The 22174-nt window shown below is 44.6% G+C and overlaps 4 protein-coding genes across 8 annotated transcripts in view; 1 reads left to right on the plus strand and 3 right to left on the minus strand.

The window, feature by feature from the left end:
• The window catches only part of LOC120424630 (uncharacterized), a 237581-nt gene extending 235467 nt beyond the window's left edge, over positions 1-2114 (minus strand). The window contains exon 1 of the mRNA XM_039588796.2: positions 1691-2114. The gene's annotated coding sequence lies outside the window, so the exon portion shown is untranslated. The remainder of the gene's footprint in view (positions 1-1690) is intronic.
• A 2151-nt stretch (positions 2115-4265) lies between these two features.
• On the minus strand, positions 4266-8119 carry LOC120424634 (mitochondrial dicarboxylate carrier). Of its 3 annotated transcripts, none has more exons than XM_052706334.1 (4): positions 8030-8119; positions 5195-5667; positions 5006-5138; positions 4266-4952 (listed from the first exon to the last, which is right to left on the minus strand). In XM_052706334.1, exons 2-4 carry the CDS (start codon positions 5605-5607, stop codon positions 4632-4634), a joined length of 867 nt encoding a protein of 288 aa, XP_052562294.1. In that variant the 5' UTR covers positions 5608-5667; positions 8030-8119; the 3' UTR covers positions 4266-4631. The 3 variants fall into 3 exon arrangements, with proteins under 3 accessions (XP_052562294.1, XP_039444735.1, XP_039444734.1); XM_039588801.2 differs by having other exon boundaries at positions 7955-8108; XM_039588800.2 differs by lacking the exon at positions 8030-8119 and adding an exon at positions 5983-6104.
• LOC120424635 (elongator complex protein 6) lies at positions 5957-9586 on the plus strand. 3 transcript variants are annotated; one of them, XM_039588803.2, is made up of 2 exons: positions 5957-6081; positions 8808-9586. In XM_039588803.2, exon 2 carries the CDS (start codon positions 8819-8821, stop codon positions 9548-9550), a length of 732 nt encoding a protein of 243 aa, XP_039444737.1. In that variant the 5' UTR covers positions 5957-6081; positions 8808-8818; the 3' UTR covers positions 9551-9586. The 3 variants fall into 3 exon arrangements, with proteins under 3 accessions (XP_039444737.1, XP_039444736.1, XP_039444738.1); XM_039588802.2 differs by lacking the exon at positions 5957-6081 and adding an exon at positions 6283-6534; XM_039588804.2 differs by lacking the exon at positions 5957-6081 and adding an exon at positions 6562-6788.
• A 1734-nt stretch (positions 9587-11320) lies between these two features.
• Positions 11321-22174, minus strand: part of LOC120424633 (uncharacterized) — a 53903-nt gene continuing 43049 nt past the window's right edge. The window contains exons 2-8 of the mRNA XM_039588799.2: positions 17718-17824; positions 17469-17660; positions 17242-17399; positions 16721-16826; positions 15126-16662; positions 14910-15057; positions 11321-14238 (exon numbers count right to left, since the gene is read on the minus strand). Of these exons, the coding sequence (XP_039444733.1) occupies positions 12093-14238; positions 14910-15057; positions 15126-16662; positions 16721-16826; positions 17242-17399; positions 17469-17660; positions 17718-17824 (4394 nt within the window). The 3' untranslated portion in view covers positions 11321-12092. The remainder of the gene's footprint in view (positions 14239-14909; positions 15058-15125; positions 16663-16720; positions 16827-17241; positions 17400-17468; positions 17661-17717; positions 17825-22174) is intronic.

The following is a 22174-nucleotide window of genomic DNA, read 5'->3' on the forward strand; positions in this document are numbered from 1 at the left end:
TTTTTTCCAAAAATCACTATTTTTCAAAAATTCATAACTTGGCGGCAGATTTTTTGACCATGTTTCTCTATAGCTCAAAAGTTGCGGATTTTAGTCCCCTAAAACACATCAAAAAATCTCGAAAATCAAAAAATACGTATTTTGGGAAATTGAGTTTTAGTGAAAAAAAAGTTGATAAAAAAATCTGCAAATTTTTTTTTCCGTGTACCTATTTTTTTCTCAAAAGTCCTCAACAATACCTACAACTTTGCCGAAGACACCAAATTGATCAGAAAATTCACTCAAAAGTTACAGCTGTTTGAATATTTACATACCATTTTTGTATGGACAGCAGCCAAAATTGTATGGAGACTTGTATGGGTGAACCAATGACAGCTGTCAAAAGCACGAATCAACGTGCTCGGAAAGTGATTTTTTATTCAAAAACGTTTGAATAAGCGAGCATTCGTATTAGCGGACATTCGAAGAAACGAAATTCGCCAACAAATTCAAAGTATGTTTACATGGCAGCTGGGGGTTTGTTTGCATCAGATTTACTATCTCATTCTTGCACATTTTTTTTGTCCAACAACTTCTAGCTGTTATTTTTTTTTTGCTGACCGCCCGATATGTCAGTCAACATTTTTCACAGGGCTGTGACAGCTCGAGCTGGATTATTGTTTGCATCAGGACACTGTGACGAGGAGTTCGTCATTTTTGGGTTAATTATATTTTTTTCACTTGGCCTAGAAAGCCTTAATAACGAATCCGCTATGTAGTCATTTCAATAAAAGAGAGGAAAAAGCATTTAACAATTAGTTTAAAGCCCAGCATCTCTTCAATAGCACAGCTACTTCATTTGCTGAATTAATTGAACTGCTTATCATATAAATACAACTTTGGCCCCACGCTTCACAGAACCCACAACGCTTCACTGCATTCCACAAAAGAGTAAGGACCATTGAAAACTTTTCAACCGTCAATTGAACCAACTGCTCTGAAGCTCCAAACGAGATTACCATATTCCCGAGCAAATTATTCCACATCAAACGAAACTACAACCCCCTTTATCCACTACTTCAGAACTTTGGTCAAGCTCCAAGTCAGAATACTTCAGCAATCGCCAACATCGACACCCATTCCATCACATCGCGACTCGACGGGGCATAGTTGTACATCCTCTCATTGTGTCCATCGAGTACATCGCTGCTGGTACAAAACATTGCTTCATCTTCCCTATAACATCATCCTCCTCCGTCTTCACACCATCGTTTCGTTGCCAGCACAAAACCGTTTCACCTTTTGCAAGACCACAATAAAACATCATTTACAGCAGCGAGGCACACCAACACTCGGACAGTTTCGTACACTGTGGGATAGAGCTTTCACGCAAACACATGCACGTTCGCAGGGAATCAATTTTGGACAGAACATGGTAACATTACACTAGAAACTGTCAGGACGAGGGTCCTTTGCGGGTTGATTCCTCAGCTGACACTTTGACAAGATTCGGTTTCCAGTTGGTTGCAGGTGTTTCGAATTGGAACCCTAACTTCCAGTGGTTCCTATTTTGGTTAGACTGCCAAAGTTCAACATCTCCAGCGGATACACGCAAACACTGACACGTTTCTCGACGGATACGGTGGAGTAGAAAGGGGGCCAACATAGAACACAACACTAAAGTTGTACAAGACACTACGGAGGCAATTACCTTTGAACATCCACCGAACACTACACTGGTCCTTCTCCTGGAAGGGACGACTTCCAACTGCGATCCTCCCCCGGGGCTTCCGAAATTACGTCATGGTAACTGGCTACGTCTATTCTATCCTTCAAAAACAACACGCACAAGATTTATGGAGCACGGCAACTAGTTCACCTTCTCCGTAGTCTGTCTCCACCACAACAACGACGAACACACACGCGTACCACTTCGCACGAAACTTCCGGATCGACGTCGCGTACGCACTCTTCCCGGAAGTCTTCCCGCCGCAACGAATCCGATAAAACCGATCAAAATCCCAATCCCCCAAAGAGCCAACCTAAGACTACTGGACTGGAGATCTAGTGTGCTTCCCGGCGCGACTACGAACGACCGCGGAGACGTCCTACCGAGACTACTGTTTCACTACAACTGACTGACGGAGAGTGACTTCAACAGCAGAGTAGGCCATGGATTCGCTCTTGTGACGACGGAGCGCTTGCGGCGCAACACCAATACATGAGCGTGTATCCCAAAAAGGGAAGCAGGCGAGAAAAACCTGTTTTTTTTTTTTTATTCATAACTTATTTTTATTAGGTCCTATTAGGTGCTGCGACCAGGTTGGGACCGAGAATCAGTTTAAAATTTAATATATAATAATAACAAAAATAACTTATACTCCGTACTTCGAGATCATGTAACAGGCGAGGGTTACTTGGTCCAAGCGGGTCTTGCAGGTCTTGAACCTGGCGATGTACTCGGAGAAAATGCCCCACAGCTCAGCCGAACTGTAGAGCACCTCCCCGGCTTCCTCCTTCGTGGCTCCACCGTCTCGGGAGCCACTGCTTCCTTGGCTGCTTCCTGCGGGCCGAGGGCGATCCTTCGATTTTCCGTCCGGGACTGCGCCCGGCAGCGGAGGGAACTCCGCCGGCGTGAACGCCGGAACTGCTGGACTCTGCTTCTCCGCCTTCCTTGCTGGCGGTTTCGGTTTCGACGCCTGCTGGCGCCTCTGGATGAAGTCCGCACGCTTGGGGCAGCTGCGGTCCGTGGCTTCGTGGGCTCCAGAGCAGTTGGCACACCGCTTCGGCTCGGCTTCTTGGACTTTGCACTCGTCCGTCTTGTGGGGACCCCCACAGTTGTTGCACCTCCCCTTGAGGTGGCAGTTCCTGGTTCCATGACCCAGCTGCAAGCAGTTCCTGCACTGGGTCACGTTCGGTCGCTTGTTCCGGTAGGCCTCCCACCGGATGATAGTGCTTGCCACAACTTTCATTGCAGAGAGCTTCTTCAGATTGGTGTATCCCTTGGGGAAGACCACAATGTACGGAGTTTCGTCCACGGTGGACTTTTCCTTCCGCTTGATGACATGCACCTCCAGCGCGTCCAGCTTGAGATCCCTCTTCAGCAGGTACTTGACCTCATCCGGTTGCAGTTGATCAGGTAAACCACGAACAACGACCCGGTGAAATCGTTCGCTTCTTCGGCCGTGGGTGTAGAATTCCACATTCTTCTTCTTGAGTAGCTCTTGCAACTTGTCAAAATCTTTGACAGAGAAGCAGGTCACCTTGGTTCCAAATCGGGTTAGTTTGTAAATCGGGTCGAAACCAAATTTACAACTCTCCACTATCGCCACGATCTTGTAAAAGTCAGTGGTGTTCTTCACCATCAAAGGTGGTTGCTTTTGTTTACTTGCCGACTGGCCGGGTGCTGGAACCGTCGGGGCGTCCCCTCCTCCTGCTGGGCTGGCATTGTTGTTGTTTTCCGCTAGCGGGCTGAACTTGTTGTTGTTGAGCAGATTCTGCTCCACTTTGCTGTCGTCCTCTTTCTTCCTTTTGCGCTCGTTCGCCTCCATTCCTCGGAATGTTGGGGCGGAAAGTCCACCGAAGGAACCACGACGGCCACTGAGAAAAACCTGTTTTGGTCGGCTCCACCGACCACCTCCGCCTACTAGCAGCCACCCTGCATCGGATTCGGCGAGAGCTTTGCTCGCCTTAGTATTGGTGGTCTGCTCAAGAATGGTACCATTCACAACATACCACGCACACACGTCAGGTTAGCCGTGAAGAGACTGAGCGCTGACGAGCAATGTTTTGATGTTGCGAGAAGTTTACCTTTGTATTCGTGTGTTTACATGTGCGCAGTACTAGAATCTTATTGGAAAGGTTGTGGGTGGAACGGGAGGGGCGGGAGTTGGTGGAGTTTTGTTTTGGTTGCGATGTTACTGACAGGGAAACCTGCGACAGTGTTTACACCAGCTGACACGCAAGTGAAAAGCGGTTGACGGCAAGATGGCAGCACTTGTTTGTAAACAGTAAAGTTGTGTGATGTTCGGCAGAGTGCTTCCCAAACAAGGACGTCAGCGTTGGGGTATCTTCGTGTGGTTCAATGATTTGTCGAAGGTGATTTCAGGTAAGTGTTTGAGTTTATAGATGTAAGTTAAATCAGGTAAGTTTTTTAGTGAAATTTCTGTCAATCTGTCAAACGTTCTACTTGTCAATGTCAAAGTCAATTGCGTCAATGGTAAGGATCGAGGCACCGTACATTTCTAGAGAGAATTTTCTTTCGATATTTAACAAAACAGTAACAATCACATAAATAGTTCCCTTTATTCTTCATTCCCTACGATGCACTGAGTGCGACTTTGATCTCATAATTGAACAGATAGAAATAAAACTTTTGTAGATCCTTCCTAAAAATGTAGTAACTAGCGTCAGTGGAATGTTAGTTCTGATTCGTAATCTACAGCTGGTAAAAGTATGAATTTCCTTGTTTGGTGTTGTCCGTTTAAGGAACCGAAATGCATGCATTTTTAGTATTTGATCAACCTAGTACTGAGTAACTGTGGCAAACCTACCCGTTTTGTTTCGGAAAAGACACTTATCGCAACAAAAAGCTAAATTTTGATCCTAAGGAAACAACATCAACAAAACACACAACATGCAGGACCCTCCCGTTACTTCTTCTCGGGCTTCAGATATCCAAAGTTCATCCGCAGCTGTTCGAGGAACACGAACGTCAGGATGGTGTGCGGTCCGAGGCGGACAAAGGCCGGCACGTAGCCCTTGAAGAACCCAAGCGGTCCCAGCCGGGCCGTATACTTCACGATGTCCCACACGCTAGCGAACTCGCCCGGTTTGGCGTTCATGGCTCGCGTCTTCAGCACGTCCAGCGGCTGAGTCATGGTGGTCGCGATCGCTCCCGCCGTCAGCGACGACAGGAAGTGGGTCGTAAGGTTATCCCCGAAGTAGCCCGAGTTGAGCAGTAGGTCCTTGACCTGGAAGGAAACTTTGGTCAGTTGAGAAAGTTAAGGTATGAGAAGAGACTTACCAAATCGTAGAAAGACAATTGACCGATGGTCATGAACACGGCACGTGAGGTAGCGGTTGTTGCACCTGAGAACAGCCGACGGAAGCCTTCTTCCCGGTAGACGCGGAAAAGACCGTCGATGGCGTTTTTGTAGCTGTAAAGAACGGTATAGTCAGTGAATAACGTCTTGCCGACTTCATCTTTTCTTACTTTCTTCTCTGCTCCAGTGGCAGCTTGATGTCGTTCTGCATGCGTACGTTCACCATATCGGCTGGGGTTCCAACGAAACCGCCGGCGGCTCCAGCAGCTCCGGCCAAAGCCGCCTTACCCAGGAAACCCGAATCATTGCCCATGGCTTGCTTGCCGACCTCGTAGATACCGAACCGGGTAGTGGAATAGGTCAGCTGTCGGAGCAGCGATGCTGACAACCCATTGTACAATGCCAGAACGCCCTGCGTGCGGACGACCTTACCGGTGAGCTGCAACAGAGAGATCTTACCCTCCTGTTGCGTTTGCAGTGTAACCTTTAGCAGATCCAGCGGATGGGTACAGCACGCCGCTCCAGCGCTGGCCAGCCCTCCAAAGTACCAGTAAGACACTCGTTTCCGCTTGTCATCGGCCATCTTGGATCGGAGGGGTTAGCAAGTGTTCAAATTGGTAGTGACCTTGGGACCCGTAGTGATCTACAAAACAAAAAGGCAGTAGGCTAGGTTAGTTCATTGCGCCGCGTCTTGGCCGTTTATCAAAAGACGAACGGCGATGACGATCAGCTGATGAGATCTTCTTCTTAATGAGTGACATAACAGCTGCCTGAGAATGTAAACAAATGCGAGTGATGCTAAACGGTTCGCGACCGCGCATTCTTCGGGACACTCCCTTGATGAGACGCGAATAAATTTCAGCGTCTCAAGATATGCACTTCACACCGGTGGATATTTATAGATAAAAGAACGGCTTGAAATTACTCGAGATAAAAAGAAGAACGAAAATAAACGTACCGTGCTGTTTGTGCCGAGCCACCAGATGACGAGAGGAATGACGTAAGTGTCTTGAATGACAGCGAATTCAAGGTCTCCAGACAAGTCCTGGAGTTGGAGGTGAGTGGTTGTTGACAGCTGATCTGTTTGTTCCCACCAATCAATGTGAAAATAATTTTGAAAATATTTTGCTAGGGTAATTTTAAGTGCAAAATACTGAACAAAATCAATAATTCATTTTCAAAAAAATAATATTTAAATTTCATAAGTTTCATAGTGTTATCTGCACTAATTCAACTCAAATCATGCTTTATCAAGCTCATATACAAAAGCACATTGTTTATTCACCTCACTCATTTTTATTCACCATCATGAGTAAGCACAGCCCTACAGAAAGCAAATTACCAGCGGCACAGCCCTACCGAGCTGTCAAAATTAAGACGTTCTGAGCAATAACAAACGCCACAGTTTTGTTTACTTGTGCAACTCGAACGGTAGTGATAACAAAGTTCTGTCCTTTAGCACGTGAACAATCCGCGTAATCCAAACGAAGATCGTTGCCGAGGACGTGACGTGAGTTTATCTGTCTGATTAGCCAAAGTTTGGCCACATTGAGATACTTTTTAAGGCAGTATGTTGCTAGCCGTGCGTAACACTCGCTAATGACGTGTGTATGCAAAAGTATTTGTTTACTTCGCGGGTGTCAATCACTTTTGAGTTGGATGAAAATAGCAAGGACGTTTTGAACCAATGTAGAAGTTCTATTCGTCGAGACATTGAATCTGGGAGAGTGAGAAACATTCAGTTGAACTTTCCTAGCTGCCATGGTAAACTTCACAGAAACTGGACAAAAAGTGTTAACCGATTTTGTTGATTAAATGTATTGACTATTGACGATAGCATTTGATGCCACTGCGGCTTTTGAACATTTATTCGACTTCTCCGACTTCTGCTTCTAGAGATTTAGCAACTCCAAATCCGACTATAATCCCTAATCATATTGACAACTAGAATAACTTAGCTCGCTTTGAAGCAAACATTTTAACAATAACATTGGAATTCATTGAATTAGGTCGCTTTTCCGAATAGGCTTAGAATTTTTTTTCTCTTAGAATTATCACTAAGGTAGGGGAAATTCTCGTATGTTTGGCAGGTTAAGCACTCGCTCCTAACTCCATCCAATTTGCTGATTTTCGCTATTTAAACAACTTATTTTGCAAAACTTTTGATAGAAACTTGCTTGCTCACTTCTTATTGAGCTATTTATCCCTCGATTTCAGTTGAAAACGATTTTAATTAGCTTTAATTGAATGTCAAAGTTCTGACCTGCCAACATTAGAGGCACGCTGGAATTAGATGCTGTTCCTTTAGTTCGTTAAAATACGATATTTTTTTATTGATGTTCACTGAAATTGACTGAATAACCAAGTCAGAGGTAGTATTGCGACGAAGCGCGTCCCTCGTACGGCGCCGATGTTAATGTTTGACAGGTACCCGTGAGAACGCTTGGCGATCGATCAGAAGAATCATAAACAATCCATGCATGCAGTAGCACGGACACAGCTGTACAGGTCAGCTGCGAAAAGACACCAAATATTTTTGTGATACTGAGACGCAGGAGTAAGTCAAACTGGGCACCGGTTCTGTGAGTGAGTGGAAAGAAGTGCTTACTTTGATCACTCATAAGACTTCTTGCCCCGTCTCAATAGGTGCTTGGAAATAAGATGTTCCATTCAAAACTGGTCAAATTAGGGAACCCTTGTTATCTCCCCTAAATAAGCGGTTGTTTTTTTGTTTTTGACTAATCTCTCTCCCGTTCTCCCAAAACGTCTGCAATAAATTTTCCAAACCCCACCTGCAAACCTTCAGCGAACCTAATTAAATCACTTTGAACTTCTTATCATGTCTCTCGCGCTATGATGTAAGAACAGCCGGCTTTCAACTCCACAGGGTTTCTCGATCAGTCTTTTAAAAAAAATGTTATGACACTTACTGCGCTGAACCAAGACGACGAACTGACCACTCACGTTTTCCGTAACTAGCTGATGGAGTACGAGTTAACACTCACCGGTTGACTGACGAACGCGGACTGACCCGGGCACCGCCAAGATCAGATTATCAGTTGGGTTTGGTTGGCGGTGGTCAGTTGGTTGATGAATAACGCGCGCCAAGAAGAACAAGTTGAGAGCGTGAGAGAGGCTGGGAGAGAATCGTGATAGGACAGAGAAGATAGGGTTGTCTGTTGGGGGTTTAGGAGTGCAAATTTAGTAAAATAGCTTTATCTTTGTGTTTTGTTTTTTTTTTGTTAGAAATATGAATTTAAAACATTAAAATAAAACAAACAAGTTGGTAACCCTAACATAAAATTTTAAACTTCTCATCGTGATGTTGACAACTTTGTTGATGAATGTTTTCACTCTATGCTGACGCCATTGTTTAAAATAACTAGGGGGTGTGACGCTCGAAGTCGAGTTAGGCGAAGTTATTTTCAGTCCAACAATGTGCGACAATTGCAAAACATAGTGCTGCTAATTGCAATTCTTGCGAAAGAAATGATAATCAAGAGTTTTTAAAATTACTCTATCATGATAAATTCATGTAAATACCAAAAGCTGTTTCGAAAATGACAGCTGTCAAAATTCACTTTAAAAAAAATCCATACTGTGTTTAATCTAGAAAGCTAGTCTATGCATTGATTTTTGGATCGTTGATGAGAGAGCGAACATTTGAAGAGTTGCAAACTTGCTGAGTCACGATGAGTGCAGACATAATATATGTTTTTGATATATATTTGAAGAGGTGGAGTGTTAGGGTTGTTCTATAACGTTTTTTTCTCTTTTTTACAGAACTCTAAAACATGGCTCAACCAGTGTTAGCCACATGTGGCCTCAACGAAGCGACCATTCCTCCACTCACCCTCATCAAGCAGGACTCCGGAGTGGACGGTAGCTTCCTAATTGCCGCCATCCTTGGCCACCGCCTCAAAACGTCCAAAGATCATCGAGTCCTGCTGATTGCTACCCAGCACAACTACACCCACTACAGTTCGGCCTGCCTCAAGTTAACCTACAACCTGGGACCATCCCGAGACTCCGGACAACTTCAAACACTGGACATCGGCGCCGAACTATTCCAGAACTTCCCCGAAGCAGGTCCCAATCTGTGCGACCTTCAGAAGCGCATCGAAGAGTTCCTCCAAAGTTCACCACAAGCAACAATTCTGATCGATGACTTGACCTTCTTCCTCAACCTCGGTCACACCGAGTCGCAACTGATGGATTTTGTGGAAGCAATCGTCACCGGGCTAAATCGTCTCAATCAAGCGGTCGTAATCAAGCTGAACACGGCCGACCTGTACGACGTGCTGGGTGCAAACTTGGACGATCTGGCCGCGACGGAACTGCGGCTGGAGCGGTTAACGTCGGGCAACTTTCGCGAAGTAGATGGGCGGTTGACCGTCAGCCGGGTGCATGAGCATGAGGACGCGTTAGTGCAGACGAAGCAGCGGGACCGGCAGGTGCTGTTCAAGGTAAACGAACGTAACGTGAAGGTGTTCGTGCCGGGCGAGCTTGGGATTAAGAATCTGTGAGGTATGTTGGAGAATTATAAGATTTTCTGTTGGAAATCTGGGCACCTTTGGACTGCAATAGAGAAAGCCATGAAGCTGCGATTGACGAAGATTTTCGTGAGTTCTGATGATTGAATACAGAGGGAATTGCTTGGGGAAATCTCACTGGCCGCCGTTGAGACACACTCCATTTTTTCTGGGGTTTTTGCCTTCCTCACCTTACTGAGGAAAGGCTATAAAATCACTCGGAAAATGAACTTTTTAGTTAGACCTCCTAGACCTACCTTCATTTGTACATATCGACTCAGAATCACCAGCTGAGCAAATGTCTGTGTGTTTGGCTGTATGTAGACATGTGTACCAAATCAATGTCACTGGAATATCTCGTCACAGGCTCAACCGATTTCGGCCGGAATGGTTTTAATCGATCCGTATTAACGTCCCCTAAGTTGCTATTCAAATTCATGCAGTTTTATCATGTATTTAAAAAGTTATGTTAAAAAAACTGTATCATATTAAATTAAAATTATGGTAAAAAGGGTGGTTTTTTCATGAAACCCTCACATGTTATATATTTTTAGAAAGTAAATTAAAAGCAGTTTGAAAAATGGTCTGAATTCACAACCTCAACTGGTCGGGTCTGATCGCCACGAAAAAGCCGTGTCTGTATAATCTTGACAAAAAGTCTGTTGGTAGTCTGTTTTTTTACTCATCACTTATTTTTATTAGGACCTCTTAGGTGCTGCGAACGTTAGGGGAGATCCATAAACATGTGGACACTTTAGGGGGGTTGGAATCACTATAAATGAGAGGAAGGCACCAAACACCTAAAGGTGGATTAAGTAACGTTTTTTTAATCCTTCCTCTAACAATTGCCTCTATAATTTGCCATTGTTATTGTCTTCAGTGGGCGGACTTGAAATACAATTACTGTTGGATCACTTTCGATCGTCATTCGAAATTGGATTTGGATATTTAACATCGGATTTTTTGATATTTATCTTATTTTTTTATAATCATGTCATCAGTCCCAGAATCTTGAAGAACCTTGCAGTAACACACATTTTATCATATTTAAAAAGTTTTTATTTCACTTTTTTTATTCCTTCCATTGACGCCTATAATAAAAAAGCTTTTTTATGACGGAAAGACGACTATTTCCGCCAGTAACCGGTTGCTCTGGACAAAGTATGTCCGGAAGTTCCTATGAACTAAATATTATAATCATTTATTTCAACTTCCGACTATCTCCAGACCACTGGTACGATACCGCGCCAGTATCGAATGATTCGTTTCGTGATCTCTAAATAAACATAGTTTATAATTTTAAATACAACTATTTCCAAAACGTTCCCACTCTGTACACGACCCTGAACTCTTCGATCTCCAAATCATTTCTTTGGTTGCTATTTACAAAGTTTAGTTGCATCTTCCTCCGATTACTCTATCATTTATCGCGACGTATTCGAGGTGTTCGATTATTAGATTTACTTGCTAGGAAAGGGGGAAGGTATTCTGCTCCAACGGACCACATGGGATGAACAGATACAGACGACGAGACGGTGCTAATCAATCTGGTGGTGTAAGGGGAGAGAGATCAACGCAACGTTTATTTCTGATTTGTGGGTATAAAACATCAAGAAGCCAACATTTTCTGTACAGCGAGTTAAGCGGGATAAGTTCTACAAATAGCCACTGGCGATTTAATCGATTTGATTGGTTTATAGACAAAAACAAACAGACAACTTCATCATTGATTTCAATTCCGTCTGTTTATTCCCGTCTCGTGTAATTGGACTTGGAGTATAACAACGACTGATTTTTCTACTGGTTTCACTAGAGATTTTTCGTTAGAAAATTTTGATTGTTCTCGGCGATGTCTGCGATAGTTTTTGTTCGTGACATGATTATTTAATTTGATAAGAGTTTTCTGTTATCGATTTGCAAAATAAAAAGTTTTCGTAAAGCATTTTTCGTAACCAAAGCCTATGTTTGCATTATACAGTAATTTTTATGTCGCTAGCCAAAAAATTCTTCATATTAACATAATATGAATCCTTGTTAGATTTTATTTCAGAGTTAGTACGGATTGTTCTAATTTTTTTGTGACCGCAAAGGGGCGATTTATATGTCATGTTGCAATCATGTTGTGTCTAGTCAACATATGTTTTTGCTCGAAATCGAAAATTAAATGGAGGTTCTAAATTTTAAAATTCATCTTTTCCAAATAAAAAAAATTATACACGAAAAGTTGTGATGTCTCGGAATGAAAAGACACACCCCTCGCCTTAAAATATTTGTGTACACATGAAGCTGTCAAAAAAAAAAACTCAACATATGCGGTAGTGTTGGGGAAACTGGAGCAAAACATTACAATTCGAGGCCTAAAATTCCAATTTCTAAAGTGTATCCGAAAATTATCATTCAGCTGAAAATCATAACTAAAAACCGTTTAATATCCTTAACTATAATTTAATATATACAATTTGAAAACAACTTTGCAATTGAAACATCAACAACTTGAAAAAACAGTTAAAATCGCCCCTCCACGTCAACCCTTTTTTTACTTCTTCGCCTCAAACTTTTGCTGCAACGAGGCCACATTGGAAACCTTACCGGGGCCGGGTCGTGCCGCAGCCGTCAAAATCTTACTCCCACTGGCCGCCACCTTTCCCTTAACAACCGCATCCGGTTTGGCGGCCGTTTTTGGCTTCTGCGCCGTAGTCGACACGGCTGATGCCTTCCCCGTGCTTACTCCCCCATTCGCGGTCCGTCCCTTGGGCGAGGGACTCCGCGTTCGAACGCTGGAACTACCGGTGGCGGGTTTCTTCGTCACGCCACTCAGCCCGGGCGGGGTGACAGTTCGGTTCAGCTTGGGCTTGCCAACGTCTCCGTTAGCCAGTTTCGACTTGGTGGCGGTCACCACCGAACCGGGTCGCGCGTTCGTCAACGTACTGTGATAAGGTTTGTACGTTTTGGCCGTGAGCGGAGGTTTCGTGGCGGACTCGACGGTCGGTCCCTCGAACTGAAGCGTGCTCAGTACGTTCGTTGGGCCGGCGTTATTCTTAAAGCTACTTAAGCTAGTTGAAACACTTTCTGGCTTCGTGGGAGCTACCCGCGCGATCGGAGTGTTGATGGCCGATGGTCGCAGGTAGTTACTGGACGTGGTGCTTCCGCTGGATTTGGCCGGATACGGTTCCTCCTCGGCGTCCGTAGCGTCCTCTCCGTCTTCGTCGTCTTGGATTTCCGACGTGTTGACGTACGTCGGCTCATCTTCCTCCTCCTCAGCACGTGGTGCCATTTTCCGTCGGACACCACTGCCGGAACCGTCCCGCTTCAGAGTGGTCGCTATGTACACGGAGTCGCTGCCCCGACTCTCTATTTCGTTCACAATCTCGCCCAACAGTCCCATGCTTTCGGAACTGCCTGACGAGAGAGTCGTTGGTGGCGAGAGCATGCTCGGCGGCGACGGAGATTCGTCAATGACGGAATAGATGTTGTCATGGCCGAGTGCCGGTGACGAACCGGCCGTTGTGGTGGTCGTGGAATCTTCCACGTCCTGGCAGTCGTCGTAGTCGTGCTGTCGGGGAGGAGTCACGATCGTGACCGACTTTGGCGCCGGAGGATTCTGGTAGCCTGGGACGCCCGGAATCTTCATCCCAGTGATAGCTGGTGCCGGTGGAACGGGAGGTCTTGGAGGAGGCATCGTTGGACGGTGACCGACCATGCTCTGGGGGCGTTTAAGAGTGGAAGGTTTTCGGGCGGATTCCGCCGAAGCTTGCCCGTCTCCCGGCAATCGCTTCTCGGACATTTCCGGATCGCGCATGCTCTTGGCGCGTTGGATGGCCGCAGATTTTGGGCTTAAAGGTTCAGCTTCGTTAAGTTTTGGCATGCTCTTGGCCAGATCGTTTCCAGCGATGGGGATCGGAGCAGAAATTTCAATATTTTTGAGTTTCTCCTTGTCTGCGATCTTGATGTTCTTCGGTTCCGGTTTGGGTGGCTTTTCATTCTCCTTCTTTAGGTAAGACGTAATTCTATTTATCTTACTCTCTTTCGGCTTCTTGTCCTTGCTGGTGGGATTGATGAGAACTTCAATGTTTTCCTGCGATCCGGACGGGTTGGATTGAACCTGGGGTGGAAGGACTGGAGCGGGTCGAATCGGAGCCTTTCCGTTGTTATGGGCTAGCTCCCGATTAGTGCACGTTGAAGACTCTAGGATAGGACTGGAGATGATTGGTCTCGCGGTAAATCCCGGATTCAATGGAGGCAAAGCCGGAGCTCCAGCACTATCCAGCTGATGTTCATGATTCGCCAGCTTGTACCCGTTGATCTGATGAATACCTGCCGGTTTGTTGTACGTACTGTTACCGATTTGAACAGTGTGAGCTGGCTTGTTACTGTTGGCAAGCTTTGGAGCTGGGGGCGCTGGGCGGTTGGGAACGGTACTAGCGGGATCTTCACTATATTTGGACACTGGGTGGACAAAAGCAACGTTGGGCGATTTGAGGATCGATCCCGGCTCAGGCAGGGGTTTCAGGGTGAAGCCCTTGAATTTACCAAACATGTGGTTGTTGGTCTTGAAGTCGACATCGCTGGAGGGTCTCAACAGGGCAGAGTTCATGTCGTCCGGCGAGTTTGGCGAGGACGGAACCATCGTGTGCGTCGACCCGGTGCTGCGCGATGAATCCGTCTTCATGTTTCCGGTAGACCTGCAAGGAATTTGGTTCGATTAGTTTTTGAAGGTGATCCCTCTCGTTGAACACTATGAACATAACCAACAACACCTACCCAGAGCAATGTTTGTGTGTTTGCGTGTGCGGACATGCGACTAAAAACTACACACCATGGTAATGGTAAACGAAAACGGAACTGGATTAAACACAAAGGTACACAAAGACACAGAAACAGTCGGATTAGTGAACTAAAACTAGTTTCGATTTGATTTTGTATAATACATTGGAGGGGGGTTTAGGTTAAACATGTACAGTCAACGAAAAGCCATTGTTTACAATCACAAATAAATTATTATTATTTAAAACAAATGAAGTAGCAGACTCAAGCTAGCGCTAAATAAAACCAATAAACATAACCTTACAAACTAAGCTGACAAGAAGCGATGTTTGACTTAAAACATTTAAAAAAACACATTCACATAACCTAAAGAAAGACGAACTAAATATGCAGCGCAGTGCTAGTGTTTAGTAGCTCGGGATTAGTACTAGAGATCAACTGCATTCCACTAATTTGAACATGCTTTTTCGGACCGGTACCGGCCCGACTTCCACCAGAGTTTGAAGATGAGGAAGGATTATGGGAAGAGGTGGAAACATCCGGACGGAACAAGACATTACAAAGCGAACGTTTGGTTCGTTGTACGTACACGCTAGCCGACGGAGGTTTGCGCTTCTTGGCCGCCAGCAGTCCGCTGCCGTTCCGTCGTAGGTAGTATACGAAGAACGAGAATATGGCGCACGTGGGCACGACGCCACAGAAGAAGATGTACAGGAACCGGGTGAAGCCGCTGCCAGCTGGAATCGCGCGGGAAAATGGTCATTAGATTGTATGCTTGGGAATTTGATGCTCGTGGTCGACTTACCATTTGGATCCGATGCCGGCCCGCTATCCTCCGATCCTCCATTTCCGGGACTGTTGCACAGTGGCGGTGCAAAGCCCTTACTACAGTGGCAGTGTCCTTCGCTGTTACAGATTCCGTTTCCGTTGCAGTTTTCCGGACATTCGACGCCACTGCCTTGCGCCCGTAGACTCTCAACGGCCATGCAGACCTGGTTCAGACACATTTTTCCCTCACCGCACTTAGCTCCGTCCGGGGCCAGCCCCGGGTCGACCTTCTGCAGTCCCAGATCAACGATCGCCGATCGACACGGGATCACACTGCCGTTGTACGTCATGAAGCTGTGGGAGAGAATCGCTACCGACTCCATACCGAACTCCAGCCGCTCGTTCAAATGTCTGCAGTGCAACATTCCACAAAACACGTCCCCATCGTCGCACTTGACGTACTCGTTCTTCACCCGATTGTACCCACAATTCCCATGCCGTGTACCTTCTTCATTTTTCTTGTAACACTGATCCGACGACTTGCCTGTGGGTCCCCACAGTAGTCGACATTGATCATTCTGCGACCTGCACGATCCCTTGTAACAGAACGCCTTCCCATCGTCACAAGTCTCGGTGTCTCTCTTGAACACATCGTTTGGGCAGTATTCGGATTCTCCTGAACAATACTCCGGTAGATCACACTCTCCTTCGGCCTCTCGACAAACGGTTCCACCAATTTTTGGCTTGCATGTCAACAGATCACAACACTGTCCCGTAGCACAGGACGCATTCGAGTGGAGCATGCAAGTCCGCGGATTACAACACGAGTTGTCACAGAACTCCGGCAGGCCGCAATCACACTGTTCACCGGGTTCTACGAACCCATTTCCACAAACCGGCGAGTCGAACAACTGCGTCGGTTTGTTTTTCAAACAGTAGTTCATGCCATGATGGAAAGCCAAGTTCAGCTGATCGATACTGCAACTGCTCCAATGCCGTGGAGCTATGGAAGAACTTGACGCCGACATGATGCAGCGATCCTCCTTGCACTTGCAATCCGGCGTATCGTGCTCCATCCCGAAGTTGTGTCCCATCTCGTGCGCCACCGTAGTCGCCTGAACTCCGATGATCTCACTGTGGTACATCTCAACCCCGCCACTAAACTCGTACGTACAGATCGGTCCCTTCAGCGCCTTCCCAACGACTCCACCCTCAAAGTGTTCCTTCGTGAACAGCTGCGCGTTGTCGTTTGGATGATCCTTCGACAGGACCTTCTTCCGGTAGTGCAAAAAGTTCTTCAACGTGACCTCACCGTCCGTCGACAGCTCGATCTCGTTCGCCTCGTTCCATATCACCACCCCGACAAGGCCAATGAAAATGTTCAACGGCTCGTACAGCGCATTGATAATGTTCGTGATGTCCTTACAGTACTGCTGCACCACCTTGAAGTTCTCCTTCATGCTTTTGAACATCTTGTTGTCGATCACGATCACCAGCTCGACGTAGCTGGAGTGTTTGTTGGCATTGTACGGGCCCCGGATCGGTGACGAAGATTTGGCGGTGGCCCGTTTGTGCTGTAAGAAGGATTGGTTACTTGAAGGCGGACTTTCTGGAGAGCTTGGTGTGACTTACCCTCGACAGTCTTTGGAATTCCGACTCCCGGTGGAGTTCCGGGTCGTGGGTGGCGTTTGAGCCGCCTTCGTAGCCGCACTTTGCGCTCGTTAAAAGGTCTGAGTGCCTGCAATGGGAAATCATTTCTAAATTTAAGATTGCATCTTTTTAAGCCAAATGCTCGGATAGATGAAGACGCTCAGGCAAGTTTGTAAACCTATTATTTTGATCTCAATTTTCATGTCATTGGTATAGTTTTAAAAACATTAAATTTCATGAAGACAAAAAAATAGCTGGAATCAAGACGATATTTGCCTAATATACTCTCTCTCTTTTTTACCAACACCTAGTGAGGATGTATTGGCAATGTTGCGAATCGTACAAGAGCGGAGAAATCGCATGAGATGGCAAAACAGCTGCCAATCAGTGTGAATGTTAGGTTATCGCATCGCCTGTCAGAGATGTTTTCTTTGGGTGTACAAACGCTTACGCTTTTGTTTAAAACTTTTACACAATTCAATTCACAGATTTATTTAACTAACCGATAGATGTAGTGATCGGCCAGATCTATCCGCTCCAACTCTTCCGTCTTGACATCACTCTCGATGTAGTACGTATCGTGGCCGTCGAAGACGACTCCACGAATCCCGTGGCAGGTCGATAGCGCTACCGAGGACTCCGGAACGTCCCGGATTACACCCTAAAACATGCAGATAATGTCATTTAAAAACACTTTAACGCTTGAATCAAGTCAAGGTGCAACACCTACCTGATAGTGGCACAGCTCGACCTCGTCGGTACGGTTGTACCGCTGCACGACCTTGTCCCCCGACGGCAGCTGGTAGCTGAGGAAGTGCCCCCGCGGGATAAGCCGCTCGTTCAACTGTAAATCTAATATCACATCTTCGGTTCGGTCGCTGAGCCGGTAGCTGAGCGTGAGGTGCGACGCGTGAAGACCGTTCTGGAAAGGATTAAGATTTGAGGTTAGAATTCACGGAGGTAGAGGATGGTCACAAACCTCTTCACGGGTGCTCGCTAGGGAACGCTTGTGGCGGCCATGAACTAGCCGTGGCTGGATTCTGCTGTGACGCGAGAATTCTTTGGAGGGATGAAACCGACTGTCATCTGAAAGAAAGAAAAGTAAAAGAAACAAATTAGTTTTGAGTGTCAAGAGTAATGCAAATTTACAGTCCACTCAATGGCCAGCTGATAGCGTCCCATTGAGCGCACGAGCTTATTTAAAAATCCACAATCAATCACCACAGCGTTATCACTGGTGGTGCTGATAAGAACTGGCACCCGTGAACCTGCCATAACTCTTTCGACCCGTAGTAGTACAAGGAAATCGAGCTCTCCTAATCCTGGTTAATCCGACAGTGCAAGCAAATAGTTGTCTGGGCAAACAACAAGTGTCGTGGATTTTATTTTATTTTTTAATATTTCTAGTCAACAACATTTCATACACAGCGTAGTTCAGAGCGAAGTGGGGTTGTTTGCACTGAACTTGTTAGTTGTGCGATGGAATGCTCTCCACCATAACTTGGGTAGGGCTTCAAGCATTTAGAATCAAACGTATCAAAACATGTACAAACACTCATTGTAAGCAACCATGCGCACCCTTTATTTTTGCAACCCCACATATTAACGTGGGTGCGCATGGTTGCTTAAGAGGATTCCATACCATTTATATCCGAAATTTATAATTTTATGTGTTGGCAGAGAATTCACTAAAATGTATTTCAATTGATTGGAACGTGTTCAGGAAACCCAAATCTATCATACCTCAATGAAACTGAAGCGTTTACTGACATCAACATAAAAAATGTCGGGTTGTGAAATAAAAATTTTACATTAACCACTAATCCAAATGTCAGCCCGTAATAACACAATTGCAGTGGAGTACCGGGTTTGAGTTGTAGATTTTACAGTTCTCAGCATCTCATTAGCCCCAACTCCTACACGTTTTTGATGGTTTCCGCAAATCTCGTTTGCTCTTCAGTGTCTGAACGACAATCTTAGTGTAATAATATAAAACCACTTATTTATATCTTGTCATTCTAAAGCTTCACTGTTGAGGCGTCTTCTACCTGTGGCTTGTTTCATCACCAATCTCCGACTGTCCAAATAAGGAAACTGGTAATCCGTTCTCGAAACCGATACCAACACCAACTCAAAATAACCAACAATTGGAGTCATCCCGTCAGGTGTCGTTGCTGGAATTAGCAAGTTACAATTTATTGGCCAAATAACAGTCATTAGCCATCGAGCATAACTCTCACTACGCCGAAGCCATCCAGTTCGTTAGTCCCGGATGATAATTGATTTGCATAAATCATGCTTCATGCCGTGGTGGGTAATTTCGAGCCAGTAAATCATCCAGCGAGAACGTGATATGCCAGTAATGACCGATTCCAGGCCGGAGTCAGATGGGTCGGTTCGAGGCCAATTGGCCGTGAATTTCCAGGAAAATGGGGAAGGTCAACAATTGCAGAAATTTATGCAAATCGATGCTGATGAACGTGGGTAATTTTCCCCAAGGATTACATGGAAATGCCATTTGCACCTGGGATGACACTAATGAAGCTGTCAGGGAAATAAAATAAACTACAGTCCAGAGATTTCTTAGGCATCGTCCTTTGTAAACCCACTGTTAAAAATATGGTGAATGATAATTAAGCTCAAAATAGGTATTTTCTTTTCGAAGTGTGATTATGAAATCAAAGCTGTCATTTCGAGCAAAACAGTAATATTATTAATAATAATATTATTTGGCTTGGTTATCTTAAATGCCTTAATTAAAACGGAAAGTTTTCATAAACACCTAACCTCCCAGGCCCGCAGGAAAAGGTGGAATTCCCAATAAATTTCCACCTTTTTCGCGAGCTTGGGTCTTTAGATGCTAAACGATTAGACAAATCATATCGCATGCAATAGCTCCACCTCCAAGCACGCGCTCCACCAAAAGGTTAATAACACATGGTCGGTCGCGAAAAGGTATGGCCAGGGCCAGACCATCCCGACCTGAAGGAAGCGAGGGCACAACTACTAGAGCGAGTCGCTTAAAGGGCGGGTTTTGGCAGCTGGAACCTAAAAAAATAAAAAAAAATCATTTTTATTTCACTCATTCAAAAGCTGTCTAAGGTGTCAAAATTGCGTGTAACGCCCTTTTCATATGTTGCTCCAGAATACAACATAACCTTTTTTTCCATAAATAGACACGCCGCCGCCGGCCGTCAGATTTCACAAAGGGCGAGTTGGTAAACCAAAAAGAACATCGCAGAAACCGTCGATTGTGTGTGTAGAAATCTTATGTCTGAACGTAAATAAAGAAATAAGCGGCTCTGTCAGTTTATAAATACACGTGAGAGAGAGCGAACCGGCTGCCACTTTATTTTGCGAAATTTGCCCTTTGTTTTTTCTTCTATGTTTTGTTTGTTGTTGTTGCTGGTGCCGGTTGATGCGAAGAGCACGGAAAAGTTACGTGAGTCATTCGAGAAAATTTTCAAAACATAACCTGTAAAGAAACTTACAAAGTTCCTTTCATCGGGTTAAGGGGGTTAAGTATGGCTGAAAGTGAGTAAGTTCATTCACACGTGTATTGTTATTGAACTGTCAAAATCATACACGCTCAATCAAGACTGCCTGAGTTTGTTAAATTTTAATATTAATATGAAATTTTGAGCCTTTCCGTGCTCGTTAAGGTTATGGACGGGAAAACTCCAACCAAAGCTGGCGACTGACAGCAACAACAAGAATAAAACAAGAAAAAAAATTGCGCGAGTCCAAAACGAAATCAAGATTGGTTTTACTTTTTGGCCTTGCCACTGAGTCGCGGCTCAAAAGTCAGTTAGTGGGGAAGCAAATTTGATGACCCCTTGGGAAATGTTGACGCTCCCAAGTTGGAGTTTTTGTTTTTCTTTTTGTTTCTGGTGAACTGGGGTTCTAGAGTGGTAACCAAATGTGACTGCCACCGGCTGGGTATGACTCACTTTTGATTAGCATTGGAGGTGGAAAAGAGTAACAAAAATGCCGAAATTTGACAGGTCGACCGAAAATTAAGGGTGACTTTTGGGTTAAACGAGGGGATCGTAACCTTTGGGTTGAATTTTGGTGACTCATGCAGTGTGAATTCAGTTTCGCGCTTTGAAAAAGTTGGGCTTAACCCACCGGAGGTCGCGTACGTGTACTTTGTACACAGTTTGTAAGGACACTTGTAAGAAAAGCAAAAACACGCGACTACCCGAAGGTTAAAAACACTTTTTTATTCTAATGCAAAAAAAAAAAAAAAAACATTAAAATAATAATATAAGAAAAAAAAAGAAAGTCATTAACGGAAGGCAAGAAAATATAATTCTATTCAACTCGCAACGCAAATTTCATCAAAAGGATCTACCGTAATGAAATTCAACCTCACATAGTGAAATGAATGAAAATAAAGTCACCAGACCGAACACACGGTCTGAAATCATTAGTGGCAAACACAAAAAAAGAAAGACCACTGAAAAAAAACCACGTCCCACTTTACGCCACCTGATGGTTGCTGAATGAAAAACTCGTCACCAAGTGAGCTTACCCGGCAAATCGAACTAGAGAATGAGTTGCACTATTTTTGCGATTTTCTATTTTTGCCATCGATGCTGCCTGATGCACCAGCATCAGCCTAGATGCATTTCATTGAACCTTTCACACTGTCGCGTTAATTGGCTGGGAGGGGTTAAAGATGGCGCAAATGTCGTCTATTCTAATTGTGACACTTCTTCGCGACAGAAAAGTGCACGCTAAATTTAAATATCTGTTAATTATTCTATTTTTTATGAATTCAAGAAATATGTTTTGCAATAATATTTTTCACATTTTAAAATTTAAAAAATGAAAATTCAATTTATTTTCCTCAAATCAACCATACAATAGAACTATCGCCATGGAATTCTCAGTCTGTATGTGTGTGCTCTTTTTTTCAATGTTTACGGCAAAAATTAGCAAACAATTGCTGCTCGACAAGGGAAGACTTGCGTATTCCAGAGTCGTCCTGGTCATCATCCGTACAATGTCAGTGGCACTTTATTTCTTGACTTTTTTTTGATAAGGTCCTATAAACAAATGTAAACATTGAGTGTATCCCGCTTACTCCGATGGACTTTGACATAAGGTGTGAAAGGGATACACTCAATGTTTACATTTGTTTATAAGACCTTATCAAAAAAAAGTCAAGATTTGGACCAACAGCAGCGGTGGACGGCGCTCGTGCATCAATTGCGATAATCTGTGAACGTTGAGTCGCGTTCCGCCACAGACACTCAAACAACACACATTTTGAGTAAAACGAGCAAAAATATGTTTTTAGAACATCACTGTTTGTTTCTAAAGGTTTCTAACAGTTCTAATTTTTTTTTCAAAATAATCCTATTTCAAATCACATAAGCCTTTCTAGTCAGAAATTTACCAACACAATCAAAGTATGTTGAAATGACAGCT

Source organism: Culex pipiens, chromosome 1 (genome assembly GCF_016801865.2).
Source record: "Culex pipiens pallens isolate TS chromosome 1, TS_CPP_V2, whole genome shotgun sequence".
Lineage (NCBI taxonomy): Eukaryota > Metazoa > Arthropoda > Insecta > Diptera > Culicidae > Culex > Culex pipiens.

What these genes read in the sequence shown, in the direction of transcription:
- LOC120424635 (XM_039588803.2), top strand. Translation starts at nt 8,819, where the DNA reads ATGGCTCAACCAGTGTTAGCCACATGTGGCCTCAACGAAGCGACCATT.
- LOC120424634 (XM_052706334.1), bottom strand. Translation starts at nt 5,607, where the DNA reads ATGGCCGATGACAAGCGGAAACGAGTGTCTTACTGGTACTTTGGAGGG. An exon ending in CCACTGGAGCAGAGAAGAAA is followed by an intron (nt 5,139 to 5,194) that starts GTAAGAAAAGAT and finishes CGTTCTTTACAG; the next exon opens with CTACAAAAACGCCATCGACG. An exon ending in AATTGTCTTTCTACGATTTG is followed by an intron (nt 4,953 to 5,005) that starts GTAAGTCTCTTC and finishes GTTTCCTTCCAG; the next exon opens with GTCAAGGACCTACTGCTCAA.